The sequence below is a fragment of the Falco punctatus genome (genome assembly GCF_963210335.1).
Source record: "Falco punctatus genome assembly, chromosome: 10".
Lineage (NCBI taxonomy): Eukaryota > Metazoa > Chordata > Aves > Falconiformes > Falconidae > Falco > Falco punctatus.
The window spans coordinates 37,015,127-37,035,241 of record NC_137590.1 but is presented as its reverse complement, the minus strand read 5'-3'; the positions used below and the strand labels follow the sequence as shown (position 1 = coordinate 37,035,241).

Below are 20,115 nucleotides of genomic sequence, written 5' to 3'. Positions count from 1 at the left end.
CATGCTGCCTCTCTGCCAGCGACACCTCTTCAGTAGCTTTGCTAAAAGAAGGATGTGTATGAGAACTCTGCACTTCACCCTGGACCTAATCAGTTGAGTAAACTATGAGTGAATGCCTTAAAAAGCCAAAACAACAGTAAGTCACTGAGTCCAGAAGTAATTAGCATGAGAAATAGTTTCCTTTACGCTTCTGAGATGGGCAGAAAAGGTATTTTGAATTAAACATCTCTTTCCCAACCACATACCAAAGCTAGCACTGCATACAATAAACAGTGTGTATTTACCTTTTTTAGCTGCTTATAGAGGCTTTTTTTCCTTCTACAAGCCACATATATTTCAATTACAATGTAAGAGTTTAATACAAATCTTCCATAACATCAGGTTAAATGAAACATCAAAGAATCAATAACAGAGTTTTCCTCTGACAAATAATGAGGCAAAACCAAACTGCCAGCAAAAGCACGAGATAACCTACCGCAGGTAGTGCAAAAAATGAAATTGCGAATACTGAAAAACAAGATGCAATGGTCTTTCCTATCCAGGTCTGAGGCACTTTGTCCCCGTAGCCGATAGTTGTAACAGTCACCTGTAAAGAGAAACACATAGAGCATTACAGCAAGTTTTGACGTGAAGGTTGTGGGTTGTTGCTCTCTCTCCCTTTTACATTTACTTTAAAGGAACAGTGGTTGCATTCCTAACTCTCCTAATGACAGCACGTATGACGTTAATGAAGGTAACTCTCCTCTCCAGGTTTGCTTCCCCACTTATAATAGATGGAAAAAAAGGTACAGGAAAGCAAATTACAATAAAAGATGTTTAAAATCTTGTAAAGTAAACCCATTAAAGTCTTCAAGGCTGAGGCAACTCTACACCATATGAAGTTACTAGAATATGGGTGCCTGCTCACATCATACACTTTCCTTAGGGGGAGGCTGCCAACAGCATGGAATTCCTGATTTTCTTTATGGGCAGGAGATGTTTGCTCAGAGTATTACAGGGCTGTTGCATAGAGAAAAGCGTATACATCCTGTAACCATGGACTATGACTGGGGTCAGATGTGAAGTATTCTGGAGAACAACATGCATATAAATAGTGAGAAAAGCTGGAAAATTTCCATGCAGTAAAGATCCTGAAAACATGTCTAATGATTCAGTAATTCATATAATGGATCAGGAGTAAGAACAGATCATGCAGGAAACATCTGTCGAGTCTGGGTTTCAAAACACTGAAGTAAGGATTACCGCCACAGTGATGTAGCGTAGCAAGACTTAATAAGTCATTATTTGCATGAGCTCAAGGAAAGAATGGATTTGTTTGAAGGAGAAGGATACACTTGGCATCTGAAAGCAATTTAAATTAACCTATGTCACAAGCTATTTCTGAATTTGGAAATGAGAGAGATTTTAATCTGTGACTTTGAAGGCGGCTAATCAAATCAGAGCATGTGAAACTACATGAAGCTCTCAGGCAGCTGAAGTGCACCTCACCTGCTGGCTGTTCCGACTCTTCGGTCAGTACAAGCTGCGGCTGCCCAGGACACAGGGGTCGTGAGCCCCAGACAGCGATATCCACCGGCCATCCCCACCTGTCCCACCGCTGCTCCTAGCTCACCTGGCTGCTGGCGGGCACACCGCCACGGGCAGCACCCCCGGGGGAGGAGGGAAGGGCAGATTTACAGACGCAAGATGTTTGTAAGGGGGTGAAGGTGTGGAGAACCTGGGTCTGGGGAAATAAAAGCTTCTGAAGTCATGACAAGCATGGCTGTCAGCTGTTTTGATTTAGTCCGTTCCTACTAGAAGATGAGAGCACGGGGAAATCCTGTGGATGAAGTTCTGACCTCAGAAACACCAGCAGCAAGCCGTCCATGCACTGCCCCCTCAGCATCATCTGTGTGTCTGTCAAACGTGCCAAAGGGACGGCTCCGGCGGCTTGAGGTGGTGATGTTAAAAGGTTATCGCAAGCTGCTGGCACTCAAACATTCAAGTACTAGCATTTAATTTTTAATACAAGTTTTCAAAATGTGGCTTATTTCCAAACCTGTTTCATATCCTATGAAGTAGTAATTTAAGTATGAATACTTAAAAAGTATTTTAAGAATTAGTGATAGCTTTGCCTGAATCCGGAAATTCTGTTGAAATACCACCTTAATTCAGAGCCTGATGAGAAACCGAAGGAGTGACATTATCTCCTGACCTACATAAGAGGGTCAGTTTAAAAACAAAATAAAGTTCTAAATTCCAATTCCAATTTCCTGTTCAAAAATGTGGTATAAAAAAGGAAACGTAACTATGGGAAAAGTGATGGCCTCCAATACCCTCTTACATAAAAGATTATGAGAGAAGACAGTAGTTTATGCCTCAGTTTTTGAAAAGATTTACAAATCCTCGTCACTGAAAAGTTCTATCAACTGTTCTGTGTTACAGTCTTAATGTATATGTTTCAACATGACCTTAACTAGAAATGTAAAAAGAAATAGGTGCTTTTTAGCTGACTGAAGTATAACTGAAGAACAAATTCATATACAACTAAGAAGTATTTGTCTGCCCTCTCCACCACCACCACCCCCCCACCTCTTCTGAACTGGTCTCTCTGAAGCATTAGTGACACAAGAACAGTATTTTCTGTGTTGTCGGTTTAGTATTTTTTTGAAAAAAACATTTTGGAAATTGGGTTGCAAATCAAAGTGTGTGTTTAAGTTAACATTTTTCTCTGCCCTCATAAGTCTTATCCATCTACAAATGCACTGTATTCCAAAATTACATTTTCTTTTTTTCCCCCCAAGATGTATGCTGTTGAAAACTTACATGCCAAGTTTCTGCCCTAAATGAATTTTTACAGCCAGATTATAACCCCCTAAAGAGTACAATACTAATTTTACAGTTGTAAAATAGGATCTTATAATGGAAATACTGACTCAACTTCTACTCTAGCGTAGTAAATATGTTGGCATAATGAAATTAAATTGATACAAGAGCTCACACATTAAATTTTCATTGAAAAGCAGCATGTAAAACTAATTGTTTTAATTAGGAACAAAATAATATTCATCCATTCATTATTTCAAGACTTTGATCTGATGTGCATCACCACAGCCTTTGGTATTAAGACTAATCTTGTTCCTATTAAACATGCATCAATAGTCTGAGGGAGGAAATATGAAGCAAAAATCCACACAGCAAGAAGAAATAGTAATTGTTTGTCAGAAGTGAACGGGGAAGGGATTTTATTCAAGGCTATCAGTCTAAAGTGAGTTAGCAGACTCACAGCAAACTAATCAGGTGAGTAACAATGCTCTGTTGAGGAAATCTGCTGTGTGTCTTGCAAAAATTTGCATAGTTACAAACAGCTACAAAATACAAGAATGCATGATTCAGGGGAATTAAAAAGGCAGACATCACAGGACAGAGGGAGCAAACACAAGCTCAAAGATTTAAAAAGCCAAGCATTAAAGCAAATAAGGGAAATTCACCTTATAGAAAATACCTTAACTACTGTGTTTCTAAATTTGCAGCACTGTGACTTCAAATTCAATTGCGCTAGGTATTGTTTTGCATACCAAATACTGCTCCGAATTGTCTGACCCACTCACAATACCCACCCTGGTAATACAGGAACAACACCCAGCGATACACCAGATACATCAACTGGTCTCCTAACTTCTTTGAAATTGAAGTATAGTAAATTGCAGAATGATCTGAATACTCTCCTGTATGCTTAAGTTTAACGGGCTCATTAGAAGCCCTTCTACTGCTTGACATCTTATGCAGTCAACTGCATTCATGAAGTTGAATATAAAGTAGAATCTTTCCAAGTTGCTGAAATCCATATAACACAAGCGCAAACAGATTAGACACTCAAGGTTTTTGTGACTGTCAAGTATGCAATCTGTGTAAAGCTAACCACCCCACCCCCGCCCCGAGCGATCTTTTGATATTTTGAATTCTTTTCCAAATGACAGTATTTCTCTTCCTTGCGCATATAAGGATGTTAGCAATAAGAACCAAGTCACACAACAGAAATTCCACTTTCTGCTTCCAATCACCTCTATGTACACTGCAGCACTCAGAAGATTTAAATTATATCTTTCAAATGAACAAGTTATGAGACTCCGTTCTACAGGAATGAACATTTTTGGACATTAGAATTAAAATTGTAATCCAAAGCTGAAGAAAGGATTTCCTGGTCACTACTATTACAAACATTTAAAGGGAATGGTTGAGTTCTTCTTAAAATTTTTAAATCATTTTTGTACAGTTATTATTGCAGACTCACGCCATCGTTCTCAACTGAGACACAACCACATCTGAAGGACACTGAAACACTTCTAATAACTTAGGATATGAAATGGAACTACACATCCAACTGCAAACACAACAAACAGTATATTAACTTCAGTGTGGCGCCTCTCAAACAACAGATCCTCAGTGCTGCTTAGCCCATCACTCTTGGATCTTCATTTGATACCTCCTTAAGGTGTCATTTTAGCCATCAATCAGGTCTGACCAAATTACTGGCCACTTTAAACCTCCTAATCACATGGCAGCTCAAACTAGACATCTCCACTTGTGAGATCTCACAGATAAAACCAGAAGTGTCTTTAAAAAAACAACCAACCAACTAAGGAAATTAAGTCAGAGTGTTGAGCTCACCTAAATTTGCAAAGTCTGTTCTGTGCAATGAAAAAGGGGCTACAGCAGCTTTAACCCGGTCAGCGAGGACACAGGGGCTGAAGGGATTTTCTGCTGCTCTTCCTGGTCTCTGGCTAGTTCAAGTCAGCCACTTTATGTCACCTCATTTCCTAGCTCTTGAAAATGCCACCCCATCTGAAAGTGAACTGGCTTTTCCCTCACTGGTCCTGTTGGGATGTTATTCTAGAACCTCATGCTTTTGATGGTACCAGACCTAATCTTAGGAGAGAAATTTTAAAACATCTTAGGAGCATAATTCTAGCCATGTGACAGAGGAAAATCAGAGCAAAATTAGTTTCAGTCTTTTACAGACCCATTTCAAGAGAAGCACAATTTGTGCTAATTATTGGCATTTAAATGAAAGCTAAACTCCTTAATAATTATATTTTCTAGACCCTGACATAGAAAATTATCTATATTTTGAAATACTTTCTTTTTTTTTCATCAAATGGAAAGCAACTGTTGAAAATTTCTGGGTTCTTCCAGATATATTTTTTTTTCCCTAGCTCCTTGACATCTTCTGATAGATGTTTAAAGATTTGGGAATTAAGAAAACAGGAGTGTCCCTGGATGTAAGAATACCTACATCTGTACTTTGTAAGTAAGAATTTTAAAAGGTAAATCCAGATCTATTCCACGATCTTTCTTAAATGAGAACAAAGCGTAGTTGGAACTGCTCACGAAGTTAAGCTCAGAGATGAGAAGGCAATTTCAAGATGCAGAGACTGCATGCAGAAAACATTTAAAAATGCTAACCCTTACATCTTCCAACCATTGCTCCAAAAATTCTTAAAATAACCAACACCTCCCCCCCAAATCCAACGACTTAATCCCAAAAACTAGAAAAAATAAAAGGATAACAGGCCTATAGTTGGTATTCTTGACTCGTAAACCACAAAAAGAATAAAAATGAAGTGTCACCTTCTTACACTGAAGGCAGTGTACAGTCCCCAGCAGCTTTTTTGATTTAGAAAGGAGGAAAAAAAGGTTCTAATAACACAAGATCCCTTTTATGCAGCAATTTTTCAATATTTATGCTCAACTATTTATAAATTACATCAGATCTGTTCTAATTTAGCAAAATTCTATGCATGTGTAGTTTCAAGTGGTATTTCCTGCAACTTTTCAGCAAAGCTTTCCCACAGCTTTGATTTTCAGTTTACATTAAGCACACACTGATAAGCTTTGCTAAATAGGAATACGGACTTACGTATGCTTAGAAATAAGCAAACTTATGAACGTTGTATTGAATTCAGTCCTTGGCAAAAAAAGCATATATCAATGAATTAAAGAAACAAGAAACACTTAACTATGCTGGTACTTGCAGAAAATTGCTCCGTCCAATTCCAACCAATTCAAAGGAAGGGGCACAGTGTAACATCCACGCATAGCTATATTTATTCAATAATTGCTTGTGGCAAACAGTGTTCATGATCAAAGAGACTGTTAGCACAATCCACATAATGGTTTTCCTGAAGGATGTTTGTTCAGATGTGAAGGCTGGAAATTGTGTATCATTCAGCGGCTATCAAAAGTAGAGCTTTCCTCAGTCTGCCTGAGGCATGATTGCATATAATGCTTAGGGGGGGTGGGGGGGTTGTGGTGGAACATGACCCACAAACCAAAACAAAACCAACAACAACAAAAAACCCACCCACAAACAAACAACAAAAAACCACCCACATGAAAAACCACAGACTGAGTTGAAGGTGGTTATCTTGGACAGATTTGGTGAAAACGTTTAGCTTGTTTTTTCTAAGCTTTTTTTAAAATTTTTTTTTATTATTATTATTGTCCAGAATCTAGACTAAGACTGTTAGCTGTTAGTCTGGACATAAAAGACAACGTAAGCAGATTCATTTTGGATACGGGGACTGGGGAGCTGAAAGATGCATCGTGTTACTTATATTTTACTTGCAAATACTAAACTTGTCTTTTGAAAGACATACAGATATGCAGTCACTGGCGGAATTACTTATACAGCATGTGCTGCATTCAAACCCAGCAACAATACAGACAAATCTTTACTCTATGACACAAGGTAACCTTAGGCTTCTTCCAGAAGCCCGCAAACTGGAATGGTGAATAGCTACAGCCCAGACAGAGTTCTCAAGGAAATTCAAATATAGCTCAGGAGTCCAATTTATAAATATGGAAATGGAAATGCAATATAGATTTATAAATAACAACAATGACAATGAAGAACATTTAATTAAAAGTTATGCACCCTATGGGTATGTCTATAGTCAGCAAAGCACAGTAATATAAAAGTACTCAGTTCCAGATGCAGTTTAGCAGCGGTAACACAGACCTTTTATATGGTTTACTTTATGCAAAGTGACGTATTCTATTGCCACTACCCACAGAACTTGTTTTGCAGTCTAGGCATATGTGAGATAACAAAAAAAATGCAGTGTTGTAGAGTGAGAAAGGGGGCTTGAAAACATTATCAAGTACTTTTCTTTTAGACGTATTCTCAGGTAAGTGCAATTTCAGAGAAGCATGATCCGCTGCATGCCGGGCAGATCCCCTGTCTGGGATCTAGGACAGTTCTGAGGCAGGAGCTGGGAGCTCTCCTCTTCCCTGTGCCCAGTTCAGGACAGCCGAGGTCTGCAGTGACCAGAACCTGTGCTGGCTAAGCGAGTCTGAAAATTCCGGCCAAAACATAATTGAGCCTTTTGAGACCTAATGCTTTGAGAAGGTTTTTGCAGGAGTTGGAGACCTTCATTAGGAAGCATCCTGATACTTACTGACCCGTTATTGTCCCAGCGTTACAGGGCTTTTTCCTAGCAGAAAGCATGAAGAATATTACAGTATCAAAACCCCAGAAATGGATGGACCTGAACCCCTTTCGGTTTTCCCTCGCTAAGTCTTTTTAGCAGTTAGCAGAAGTATATCAACTGCATTTAAAGCAGAACAAAGACACTAAATTATATTTTTAATATTAAAGAAATCACATTATAGGTTTGTTCAATGCAGTCTCACGCTTCAAGTGGCATGGTGCAACACAATAGAGTTAGTAAAAGAATATTATCATGATTAAACTTATTGATTAAATAAGTTTATTGTAATTAGAAAGACAAAATAACTGGCATGCCTATTAACTGAGCAATAATTCCATTAAAGGAGAATATTTCAATATCCTGACAGAGCGTATTGCTGCTATGGAAGGTTTTACTGGATTTTCAGCAGGGCAATCTGGTCTGTCACATACTCAATTTTTAATGCCAACATGAATGACAGCATGTGTTTTCAAATGCAGCTACATCTGCCACTGTTAATTACTGAGTCATCTGGCCACTGTACTGGAAAATAAAAATGCCGTGATGACACAAAAGCACTGGAAAAGCTACTTGCCAGAATGACACCTCCTCGTGCTACACAGTTAAGTCTTCTGATCCTAAGAGAGGCTGTATTTAACCATGGCAGACAGCAAGAGGGAAGAATTCAGCAGTGGATCTTAGTAGCAACCTAAACAAAACCTATCGTATTCAAAAAAGGCTACATAAGCATTTCAACACCAGGAGACTTGCAATAGATTTGCTCATCAATAGACCTTGCCCTCCTGAAACTGAAGTGGTACTGTTTGTAGAGAGATGACTACACAAGCACACACATGGAGAGATCTATTAAAAAGTATTTTTTTAAAAAAATATTTTATCAGTGAAACAAAGATGTTAGTCTAGCATACTTTTACATAAGACTTACTAGTAGTCTCATTTTTAACGAAAAATTAATGCCTTTCAATTTAAAATCACAAAGAGAAGAGACTAGGTCAGCACATTCTGAAAATGCAAGCATGGAATCATTAGTGATGCTATGGATTCTAAAGATCTGTAGCACTTAACGATGACAGTTTGTTTTATTCAGCTACATACAATTAAAGCAGATGAAAACAAGTCATTGCTTGAGTGCTAATGAGAAGGAAAAACAGCTTCCAAAAAGTACCTTTCTTTGAACTCTAATAGGAAAAGGAAAGGGAAATAATTACCAACGGGAAACCCCAGAACAGAGCAACCAAACTAGTATTTGCATATCATGCAAGAAAAGAAAGAAGGAATTGTTGCTAGCAGAAGCAACAAAATTAAATATAATAATTAAAAATACAATCCCAGAATAGACCTGCCAAACTAGTAAGTACAGATAATAAACAAAAATAGAGACAACTGTCACTAGCAGAAGCAAGAAAGCAGAACTTTATTAGCAGAACTAAAGATACATCTACACAAGTGTGGCAGCACCTTAGAGAAACCTGAGACATCTCTAAGCAAGACGGTACGTCTACACAGCACAGGCGAATGTCACATAAGGATACTAAGTGAATTCCAAAGCAATATAATCACTTTGAATCAGTCCTGTGTCTGGATTTCTTAAGTATCTCACATGGTCCTTGTTCTGGAATTAGTCCATTCTGAATAAATGGGAAATTACTGTCCCAGGCTGAATTGCAAACCACAGATATCTGTTTAAAAAAAAAAAAACCAAACACAAACACACACACACACATAACGCGAAAAACCCACTAGGCCTGAGTTAGCAAGACTCTTACCACCTTAGAAGGTCAAACTCTACCATGAGAAAGGTAGCGGTAGCAAGAAGTAATCACTACAACAGAAGGGAAGACAGGATAAAGAAATAAGAATAGATGTTTCTGCACCTTGTGTACACTTCGGATTACAAAAGACTATAACCACCATGTAAAGCTACTGATCATCTATAGTATTTTCTTAGTTCCATAGAATTACAAAACCAGAAAGTGTACTGAAGCAGTAAGAGGCCATTTCAAACTGCTGTTCTCACTCCATGCTTGCTTGAATTTTACTCCACATTTGAAGGCGTTAACTACTTTTAGTACATGTGAAATATCTATACTTACTACTCCCCACCACAGGGCATCTGCATAGCTGCCAAACTCTGTTTCTCCAGAATCATTTACAGCATCTTTTTCAGCCAGGTACACAAAATACGAGGAAAAAATCAGGCCCAGAAATCCAATGTAGAGTGTAGTTATCAGTTCCTGCAAAAAGAATCAAAATAACAGCACTATGATATTATTGAGACACTTAAATTATCTATCACTAATGTTTTTTTAAAAGATAATTGAAACAGAAGAATGTAATTTCAGCAATTAATAAACAGTGACACCTGCTAGTTGTGCAAATTAACAAAATCCACTGAGGTCAAAGGTGAAAGGATTGCTCCAGCATGCACATTTCTAACAGAGAGCCAGAACAACCTCCTCACTTGCAAGCGTGACTCATTAACCTTTTGGTCACCAAAAAGCAGTTGAGTCATTTTTTCAGACAGTGCCACATTCAAAACAGCTTTGGAATTTAGATACATATTTGTAGAAATATTCAGACTGCTTTTCAAGTCTCATTTTCTGTAGTTAAGTCCAACTACACGTCAAAAGTTTGCCGAATTAGAGGTGAGTATTATTAGACTTTTACGAACTTTTTGTCCATTGAGCAAGGCAGAACAACCATACTTGGTTAAAATAAATGCCTACCTGCCTCTGCACTAAATATATTTGACATCATGAGCGTGGCTGCATACACGCTGTTCTGAAAAGGATTTTTACATCAGTTATTATGCCATTCCCCAGAGTATTCAAACTTACTTGTCTGTGTATGAACACAACTGATCCCAGCAGCCTCCATGTACCACCCTGACGGTCGACATGCAACATTCGTAATATCTGCAGAAAACGGATGCCCCTGAAACACAATTTTAAAATGAAGAGACTAAAGATACAAGAGAAGACATACAGGCAGAAAGAGGAAGTCTGTCTCTTCCAAAGGACTGCTGGGCTTAGCAGCCTGTCTCTTTTCACTCCATTCACCCATCTCTCGTCTTGTTTGTTATGAAGACAGCATGGGAAGATTGCACAAGAGAAGGACAGACCTCTGTACACATGGCTAGTAAGGATAATTCAAGGATTCAGGGATTTTGGACACAAACCGTGAATGCTCTAGAAATCATTCATCAACTCATATTTGACTTGCTTACCAGAATGGGAAACAACATACAGAACATAACTATCTGATTTCCTCACCTTTGAGGCATTTCATAGGCAATTTAAACTAGACAGTCTAATAATATTTTAAAAAGTATTATTTTTATGACAGTCATTGCAGCCCTAGAGCATCACTGCAGCTAGTGCTCAGAGCTCAGCACAATGCCATGTACCTCGCATTCCAGAAAACCAAGTGGTGTGACCTTCCCAAGCACAAGGTGGATTCAGTCCATCAGGAATTCACAACCACTAACCCCAGGCATTTTATGAAGAAGCAGCTTGAAGACGTCGGAGACATGAAGCATGAAAGCACTGCTATAAAACTGAGCCAAGAAACTAAAACAGGTTTTGGGTAGAGCCCACCTAGCTGGGGAAAGGGAGCAGGGGTATGTGCACCTTTATTCCCGCCAGACATAAATGCACTACGACCAGACAACACACAAAATTTTATTTCCCTTACACTTAATGGGATCGCTATTTCACACCAACGCATTATTGATCTGCTCTGTTACACGACTCTGAGCAGTGACTTGTTTTCTCTTGCAAAAATTGAAACAGGAGGTAAAACAAACAAAAAACCCCAACCTTACCCAGGCAGCAATATTTTCTTTTATTGCATATGATTACCTGATAGCTGAGGTTGCAAAGACTTGGCCTTTAGAGCCCACACAAAGAACAATCATGGAAGCAACAACTACAATTAAATCTGGAAAATAAAAGCATATTGAAAAAATGAGTTAGCAGCATCTTGCAATACTGTTACTAGAACCAATGCCAATACAATCAGAACAGTCACCACAAATGAAGATTTTTGTTTATATATCAACAGATTTCTATTGCAAAAATAGAAATGAAATAAAAAATGCAACCGTGTGATATGATAGAAAGGTTTTACTGGGATGGGTCCAAGATGGCACTTTCTAGATTATGAGAGTGGTAAGAATTACTGTAAAGCAGCCTCAGCAGCCTGGAATCCTTATCAGCTGTAACTCATGAGGAATGTCAGCAGTTTCTACCTATTATCTCTCCTGTTTATCTTATCTTCTCTGGTGTTTTAGATAGTATTTTATTCATTTACAAAGTTTTGGGGGTTTATTTCATATATAAGTGCCTTACTATTATTTTATCTGTTCAGGTCTAAAAGGGAGAGAAAAATTGGAATTAGTGTATGAGTCTAATTTAGTTTAAGTCAGTCATTACCCTGGGACTGTACTCTAAATGTCTGTGCCTCAGACTTTCTTAATTTTGGAAAGGAACTCTGTATTTTGAAGAATGAAATAGTTCTTGATATATACCTGGGAAAGTGGAACTTTGTTTTGTTTTCCAAGCTGAAATAAATCCGATGATGTCTCAGAACCCCTAGTTCTAGGTCTCGAGAGAAACAGATTGTGGACAGAGTGCAAAGACGCAGTCAAAGCCATTTTATAGTTGCAGGCTATAACCTGAGATACAGTTGTTATTTATATACGTGCACAGAGAAACTAAAGTATTTTACGCTTGTAAAAATACCCAAGTACAAAATTTTGTAACTTATATTCAGAAAAACTAGATAGTTTATGAAAAACTATATCCTCTATTCACCAACAAATATTGAGTAGTGGAAAAAAACTATGTCACAGAACAAGAATTACTATCTTTTGTAACAATACTCTGCTTCCAAAATCTGCTTTGTTTAATCCATTTGTATTTTACGTGCTTCAGGGCAAGGATCTTTACATAGTTCTTTCAACACTGGCTAACAAAATACAAATTGGTTTTGGATTAGTATGTTTCTTTCAATGAAATTTTTAAATGAATGATAAGCATTCTAAAAAATATAAAAATGATGGTTTGTGCCATATATGGAATATATGGATGTAATTTCTAAGAAGGTGAAGTCATGTTAGGAACCCAACTGCGGTGACTATGAAGGGAAGTCAGGTGCCTCATTCCAAATGCATCACTGAAATCCGTATTTTTATCCAATAAATACACAAAGTAACTACAGTGCATCTAGCATGCTTCACCATGCAGTACATAGCTCAATTAGGGTGCAAAATAAATGTAAAAATACAGTTGTAGCTATTGTACAATGTCTGGGATCCTGAGGTCACAAGAGACAGGATTATGGCCAAGACTTATTTCTGGCAAAGCATCAGATCGCTTGTGAAAAAACATTCTGCTCTTCTGGAAAAACAAACCAAGCTACATTTGTTCTCAAATGGCAGTGCCATGGAATCCTGAAAGGAAATTCAGATGTACATTAATGTTAATGACAAGAGATCTTACTCTAAGTTGGCTTCAAAAACTGCAGAAATTTCACTTCTCAAAACTTTCAAGGACAAATTTTGCTCATTGTTTATCTCAACTTTGCAACTTGTGCATACTCACCGATGATTGAAATAGGCTTCCTAGCAAAACGGAGCCTTCCCCATATTCCAACATATTTACTGCGGCATCCTGCTGACCATAACCGAACCACATATTCTGTTCCAAAGAATACCACTAACACAATTTCCTAAAAGAAACAGACAGGGAACTGGGTTAATTCTGTACTGTATACACACACACACACACATATATATATATGTGTGTATATATATATGCACACACACACACACATATATATATGTGTGTATATATATATGCACACACACACATATATATACTGTCTTTCATCTTTTTTCAGAACATATTAGGAAACAGTAGAATAAAATGTAAAATTTGGGAGGTGACAAAAAAGTCAGCTATATCAAAATAATCTAAAGTAACATAGAAAATCCTATAAGAGTGACAAAGAAAAGATGTAGAGCAAGTTTAAATACTTCAATTGCATGCAGCTTGGCTTGTCTACACATACGAAAACTGAAAACCATTCTGTGCAATTCACTTGGTCTAATTCAAACAAAAAGTTTCCTGACTGAGCCAAAGAAAACAAGCAGCGTCGGTACTGAGCAGATGAGTATTTTGTCAGCCTATTTCATTTTGGGAAGAGGTGTGCTTCACATTCCATTTACCATATCCGCTTAACCTTCCACTTATTTATACTTTTTCACTCCTCCTTTAATCTCACATGGATTGAAAAAGATATCTGGTACCCATTACAATAGAGCAGTCTCCGTGTGCACTGGAAACATGAGACCTCAGGCACGGCTTTGCCACCCTCTTGCAGACAATGAAAGGCTTCAGCAGAAACAGAGGTCGAGTCCTGACGCACTTCTCGCGCCAAGCTACACGTTAACTACACGTCTACACTGCAGTATGACTTTAGAAAGGCCTACAAAGTGATAATGTCAAAGACATCTGACATTTTTGTTGATGAGACAGAGGTACAATTGCATCGTATTTGGAACTTAGTGTGCAGATAAACCTTGCTTTCCTACAGGTTGGTTGAGCACGATGTACTCAGAGTAGTTTTGAGTACCAGGGAGCTGCAATGCCTCCTTATCGGCCAACTCGATTAATAACTGGTCACGTTCTCCATCAAAGCCAACAGCAAAATCTACTAATTGGAATGGTAACACACAACACGTGGCATATGGAAAGAGTAAAGCAGAGAAACGGATCATAAGGTATCACAGTTACATAGGATAACACAGACTTAAAGAACAAGCTGCTTATTTCAGAGAGTGATTTAGTATAAACAGCAACTGCAGAGAAGACATACTGCTCATTTTATCCAGTCTCCACACATTTCTGCAGGGTTCACTGCTGTTTTCCATAACAGATTGGCAAATGGGACTCAAGATGACACCAATGATTATTTTCCAAATTATCTGAAACAACCTGGGTACAACCGTAGTCCAGTCAAGATGAATGGGCATCATATGATTAGCTTCAAAGATGCATGGGATGCTGCCCTGAATAGAGTAAAATTATAGGTCTCTACACAGCAAAAGGAGAGGAGAAAAACATTAGGCATCATTTGACTTCACCATAATATTTTTTTGTGGCTCTAAGCCACCAGTCTCCCGATGGCATAACAAACCGTTCATCTCAGGGCACTACAGTGTTGAAGTTTGACTCCGGGACACTTCTAGAAAAGCTAGGGCCACAGGGCTCCTCAAACTACAGCCCGTGGGTCAGATACAGCCCCCCAGGGTCCTCAGTCTGGCCCCCGGTATTTACTGACCCCCCTGCCAGGGGCTGGGGGGGGAAGCCAAGCAGCCGCAGATGGCCTCCTGCCACTTCATCCGCGCGCCGGTCCCCCGTTTAAAATGTTTGAGGACCCCTGAGCTAGGAGAACATTAGCCAGGACTCTTTCCCTTAGTTCTGACAAGCTCATAACCTGGCAAGACGTCAGACGCAGCAGAACAGCTAGCACAATTGTTTATAGTCACTTGTATTCCAGTTAGATTTTCAAGATGTAATGAAACTGTACAGATCGTTGGTTGTAACCCTTCAACCCAGCCAAGAATCTATTCTACAGCTTCGTTCTAAAAGGATCCACTAGAACCCTTCACCTTTTTTTAAAAACTGAACTAATATTAAATATTTTTCAATAAAATGAAGTCATAATGAATGTCATAAGTCTAAAAAACCAGCATCTGCAGCAGATGCTTTAAGTCTTACGCCAGAAGCCTCAAATGCCATGCAACTGTCCCTTTGTCCGATTTCACCTCGTGTCACTTAGGAACCTACAGCAAACGGTAAAAATATGAGCCCTGCTCTAGAGGAGGTGCTGTTCAATTGCTCACAGCAAAATAAAGCACCAGAGGCTGTCCTTTCTGATCAGGTGATAGTATTCATTTCACAAACACGGTCAATAAACTGATGTCCGAGTACTCTTCCGTATGCAGAAGGCTCGTGAGTCTCCTTCTACCACGACCATGGAGGAAACTCCTGTAACAAAAGACAACAGCAAGCATCCAGGGAGCAAACGCCACCCTTCGTTTAAAAAAGAACTAATCTGAGGAAGGGAGGTATGGCCTCACATCATGTGTGATAGCACAGATAAACCTGTTTCGATATCCCCAAAAGCAACTACCAAAAGCAAAAGAAAACTAAAAAATTATCTTGGTAGGCAAAGAAAAACCCAGAGAAAAGTTAATGTTTTAGCACAATGAAACCACAGCCAGCGCTCGGACCAGGCGCCGCGGCCTTGTCAGGATCACAGTTTCAGTTTTATAGCAAAAAGGTAGAAAGTGAAAGCCTGGATTGTGCTTTAAAGCAGCACGTATTCTCTGTGTAGGCAATTTGCATCGGAGTTGTGCGCGTACATTTTTTAAAGGCCCTCCATGGTTCGTTGGCTAACAGGCACACCGGCAAGTATGCAAATGGGGGCTGGCCCAAAGACAATGCGACAGACACGCCATCAATGGTTACTGTCACCCAGCTCTTTGCGTGACATGCAGACAAGCTTAGAAAACATTGATTGTCCTATAGACTCCAGTGACTGGAGGGAACGACCAGTCGGCTTACACCAAGACACATTTTTCACTCCTGACGTTTTGATAAAGGCTTATTGACCTAAATGAGACCCAAGTTATTCAGGGAACATTGGGGGTGAAAGTGCACAAGCTGTTCTTCATGGTCATACACAAAACCTCCAGGTATCCATTAGCAACTGGCAAATTCCCCCTCCCCTGCCCGTGGCTGTGTGACAGACAAAAGTGTTTTTAATATCTTGCATTGCATAAATCTAATAAGTAGTCTCCTGGGGGTGGAGGAGGCTGATGAATTTCTGTCAGTACACATATTAGCAGACAGAAACTTGCAGACAACAAGGAAAAAATATATTAGAAAACTATGCCTTCCTGAACTACTAAATTATTGCCTGTATTTTCCCGATTAACAGCTTAACACGAAGTTTACATTAACTAGAAGGATGCCAACCTGATCCTTGGTCCATTTATGCTGGTGGTAATTAGGGCTAATTCCATTTAATAGGCTTTACCCTGGCAGAGAGCAGCAACGCCTCACACCTGAGAATTTCAGCAAATCTGAGTTGCATTACAGATTAATTTTTTCTGCTGTTTCTTGGACACTTTCTCCTAACTGCCTACTTAATACTTACCTAATAAGTGCACTGTATGAGTCTGTGCTTCTCACAATGAATCGGCTACACTGAAACATGGCTTAAAGAAGCCGATACAGGAAAATGGAAGGATAAAGTGCTGCGCAGACAGAAAGGATGTAAAGAATGAGTGAAATAAAGAAACAAAGCAACATTCAGCACAAAGGGAAAATTAAAATGCAGAGAAAATAACTGCCTGCAACAGTGGGGCAACACTAGTGGGAGTGGGGATTAAAGCTCCGTGGAGTTTTCTCGGTTAAAATTACACACACAAGAGCTGCACTGTCCAAGGACTCGCTCAACCCTATGTAACTTATATGTGATCTCCTTTCCATACGGTGAAAACAGAAGTACAACACTGAGATAAAAAGCTTATACTGACATGGTAAAAAGAGTTTTCTGAGACATGACAGTCAGGTACCTTCATACTGTGGGCATATAGGAGCCCTCTTGCTTAAGAGGAGAGACATTTTTTCCTCTTAATTATTGATTTGTACATGGTACCCTCAAACTTCTGCCATCCTTCCTGCTCAGCCCAGGCATATGTTCAATGCCATCTTCATGCCCCCTCAGCCACATAATCCCAACACAGCCAAGTACCAGATTAACTCTGGATGAAAAGGTAGGGAAGATAAACACGAGATACACATGTAGATTGCTTTTCTTGAAGAAGTCCATCAGTGTTGGTAACCCTCCAGCTGTGAGCAACTTCTCACATGTAAATTCACAACACTTTCAACTGAAAGGAACGGGTAGACAAGACCAGTGTAACAAGCCTTTGGCATTTCTGCTATGGTACAATCCTTGGGGAAACTACAATAGATCTCCAGGTAGCCATTTAGCAGATGCCAGGGAATGAAACATTTCTCATAAAGACCAGTAAAGGAGCTTGAGCCCTCACTGGTGCATTGGTGCAGGAGTTAGGTCAGCATGCGGGATCCATTTCGGAAGTCTCATGTCAGATTTTTTCAGTGCATCTCACTATTCATTTTCACAGTTTTGAAGTGGAAACAGAAGTTCCTTTGAGTTGATCAGCTACTACATGAACAGCTTTGGGAATTGCTTCCAGTATAATGAAAGAGCCATCAAACCCCAAAAATTATCCTCAGCATAAGATAGATGTGTCATAACTTTATCACCTGGCTAAAGTACAGCTCTCATCATCAGATGAAGGAACTTAGGCAGGATCCATAAAAACACAGTCCCCTGACAAACCTACCCATGCTGTCTATCATCACAGCCCGTATCTCCGCAGTGCCTAGGGATTAATTAGTTTCATAATAAACCTACACACGGAACACAAAGAGAAGGGCTCAAAGAACAGCTGTGATGAAAAGCCTGTGTATTAGCTTTGACTCACACCAAAGAACTGGACCTGCTGTGGGTAAAGACACTTTAACTATCACCTCAACAAACTTGGTGATGCCATTAGGCAAAAGAACAAGATATTCCATCAGAGGACAAAAGGGAAAAGTTACTTATGAAAAGGACTGGACAGGAAAGAGGAAAGGACAGCTGTGCAACTGGAGAGTCAGATCTATGAAAACAAATACAAATATATACAAGCAAAATCAAGATCTGCTTTGTTTTGCTAATAAATGCATCTTGAAAAGCTCTTCCTTTACTACTCCACCCCCACTGCTTTGGAAGAGCTACAATCAAATTTTGGGAGGCATCCAACATCCACACTGTGAGATAGAGTGCAGTAGCAACTCCAAAAGGAAGGACAGAGTCCCTAAACTTAGCCAAAGGAGATGTTTTTAAGCAATTAGACAGATTAATAACTTGGGGGAAAAAAACCACAACAAAAGCCTGACATAGAAGGGATCACAACACTGTAACAACAGCTATTTAACATATAAAGAAATTGTCTCTGGAGGCTGAAAAAGCATCTGCATAGAGAATATATTGCCTGAGGCTCTGCCTGTGGACCTCAAAGCTGTAATTGGTCATGGAGCATCACAGAAGTTCATGCAGCCATTTGATGTGGGAGGACTAGATGAGGTCATCTGAAACCTGTTATGAACAAGAATGCCTTTACTCTGAGTCTGGACTGTTTTCAACGAACTCTATAAATGTAAGAGAGGTAAAATACTTGTTTTAGGAGAAAGGAGGCAAAGCATTCCACTACATTATTGCGATTGGCTACTGGAGACCAAAAATCAAAGATGACATACAGCTAAAAGAAAAGGGAGGGAAAAAGCACAGGAAAACAAAAGGCATTGATGAGGGTGATTCCTTGAAGCCTCATAAGCACACACTTCTTGTGCTGTAAGAATTTCCTCCCCCCCCCCCCAGCGTTTTCCTGGCAATACGGCTCCTACCCATCTCTGCCATATCACAATCTCTATTACGTTATCCTCATTGGAGGGATCAACCATATTATTTCCATGACTCTTTCAAATCTGGTTTCTTTCAGATTCTACCTTCAAGGATGATAAAATTCACATGAATTCCTTTAAACAAGGAAATAAGTTTTCCCATAGCTTGTATAGGGATTGTGGGTGAAGCAGCATTACCTTTGCTGCAAGATTCCCGCAGCACCCGGCCTGTTTGCGAGGTGAGGCAATGTGAGAGCTCTGCACGGAGCTGGTGGCACGCGGCGCAGAGCAGTACCCCCACGGCACAGAGCGGTACCCACATGGCGCAGAGCGGTACTCACGCGGTGCAGAGCAGTACCCGCACAGTACGGTACCCATGCGGCACAGAGCGGTACCCACGCGGCACAGAGCGGTACCCACGCGGCACAGAGCGGTACCCACGCGGCACAGAGCGGTACTCACGCGGTGCAGAGCAGTACCCGCACAGTACGGTACCCATGCGGCGCAGAGCGGTACCCACGCGGCGCAGAGCGGTACCCACGCGGCACAGAGCGGTACCCACGCGGCACAGAGCGGTACCCACGCGGCGCAGCGCAGAGCGGTACCCTCCTCGCAATCTCAGGCAGCAGCAGTGCAGGCAAGGACACTGCCAGAGGTTTTGTTCAGAAGTTGTGACAAGGACATCTCTGAAGGAGCCAAGAGAGGGGACAATAGATCTGATGTTAATGCAAAGTACGAATGGGGTACTTGCTGTCAGCCAAGGGCTGCGGAGCTGGACTGGGCAACAGAGAAACAGGCTCAGCATCTTCACAAGCAAGAATGCAGTGTATCCTCTATAGCCACCGAAAGATTAAAAAAACAGCAGGAACGTGTCTTGTGCAGAGCAATAGGTTGTGATTACCCTCAGGGAAGGGTAACATGCAAGAAACAAACTGCTGCAGGCTATGCATGAGTTCAGAGAGCGCAAGAGCCCACTTCACGGCACGCTCTTCACCTGACACATCAGGGCTTGCAAAATGCTTCAGACAGCACTGGTGCACAGCCCAAGCAGGGTATGCAAATTCACAGCAGCAAGGCAACTGTTTCTTCTAATC

At 40.1% G+C, this 20,115-nt stretch overlaps 1 protein-coding gene across 6 annotated transcripts in view; it reads right to left on the bottom strand.

Moving 5' to 3' along the window:
• Nucleotides 1–20,115, bottom strand: part of KCNQ1 (potassium voltage-gated channel subfamily Q member 1) — a 367,457-nt gene that overhangs the window by 263,679 nt on the left and 83,663 nt on the right. For all 6 annotated transcript variants that reach the window (XM_080405255.1, XM_080405256.1, XM_080405257.1 and 3 more), the window contains exons 3-7: nucleotides 13,076–13,202; nucleotides 11,333–11,411; nucleotides 10,310–10,406; nucleotides 9,566–9,706; nucleotides 476–586 (exon numbers count right to left, since the gene is read on the bottom strand). In XM_080405255.1, the coding sequence (XP_080261381.1) occupies nucleotides 476–586; nucleotides 9,566–9,706; nucleotides 10,310–10,406; nucleotides 11,333–11,411; nucleotides 13,076–13,202 (555 nt within the window). The remainder of the gene's footprint in view (nucleotides 1–475; nucleotides 587–9,565; nucleotides 9,707–10,309; nucleotides 10,407–11,332; nucleotides 11,412–13,075; nucleotides 13,203–20,115) is intronic.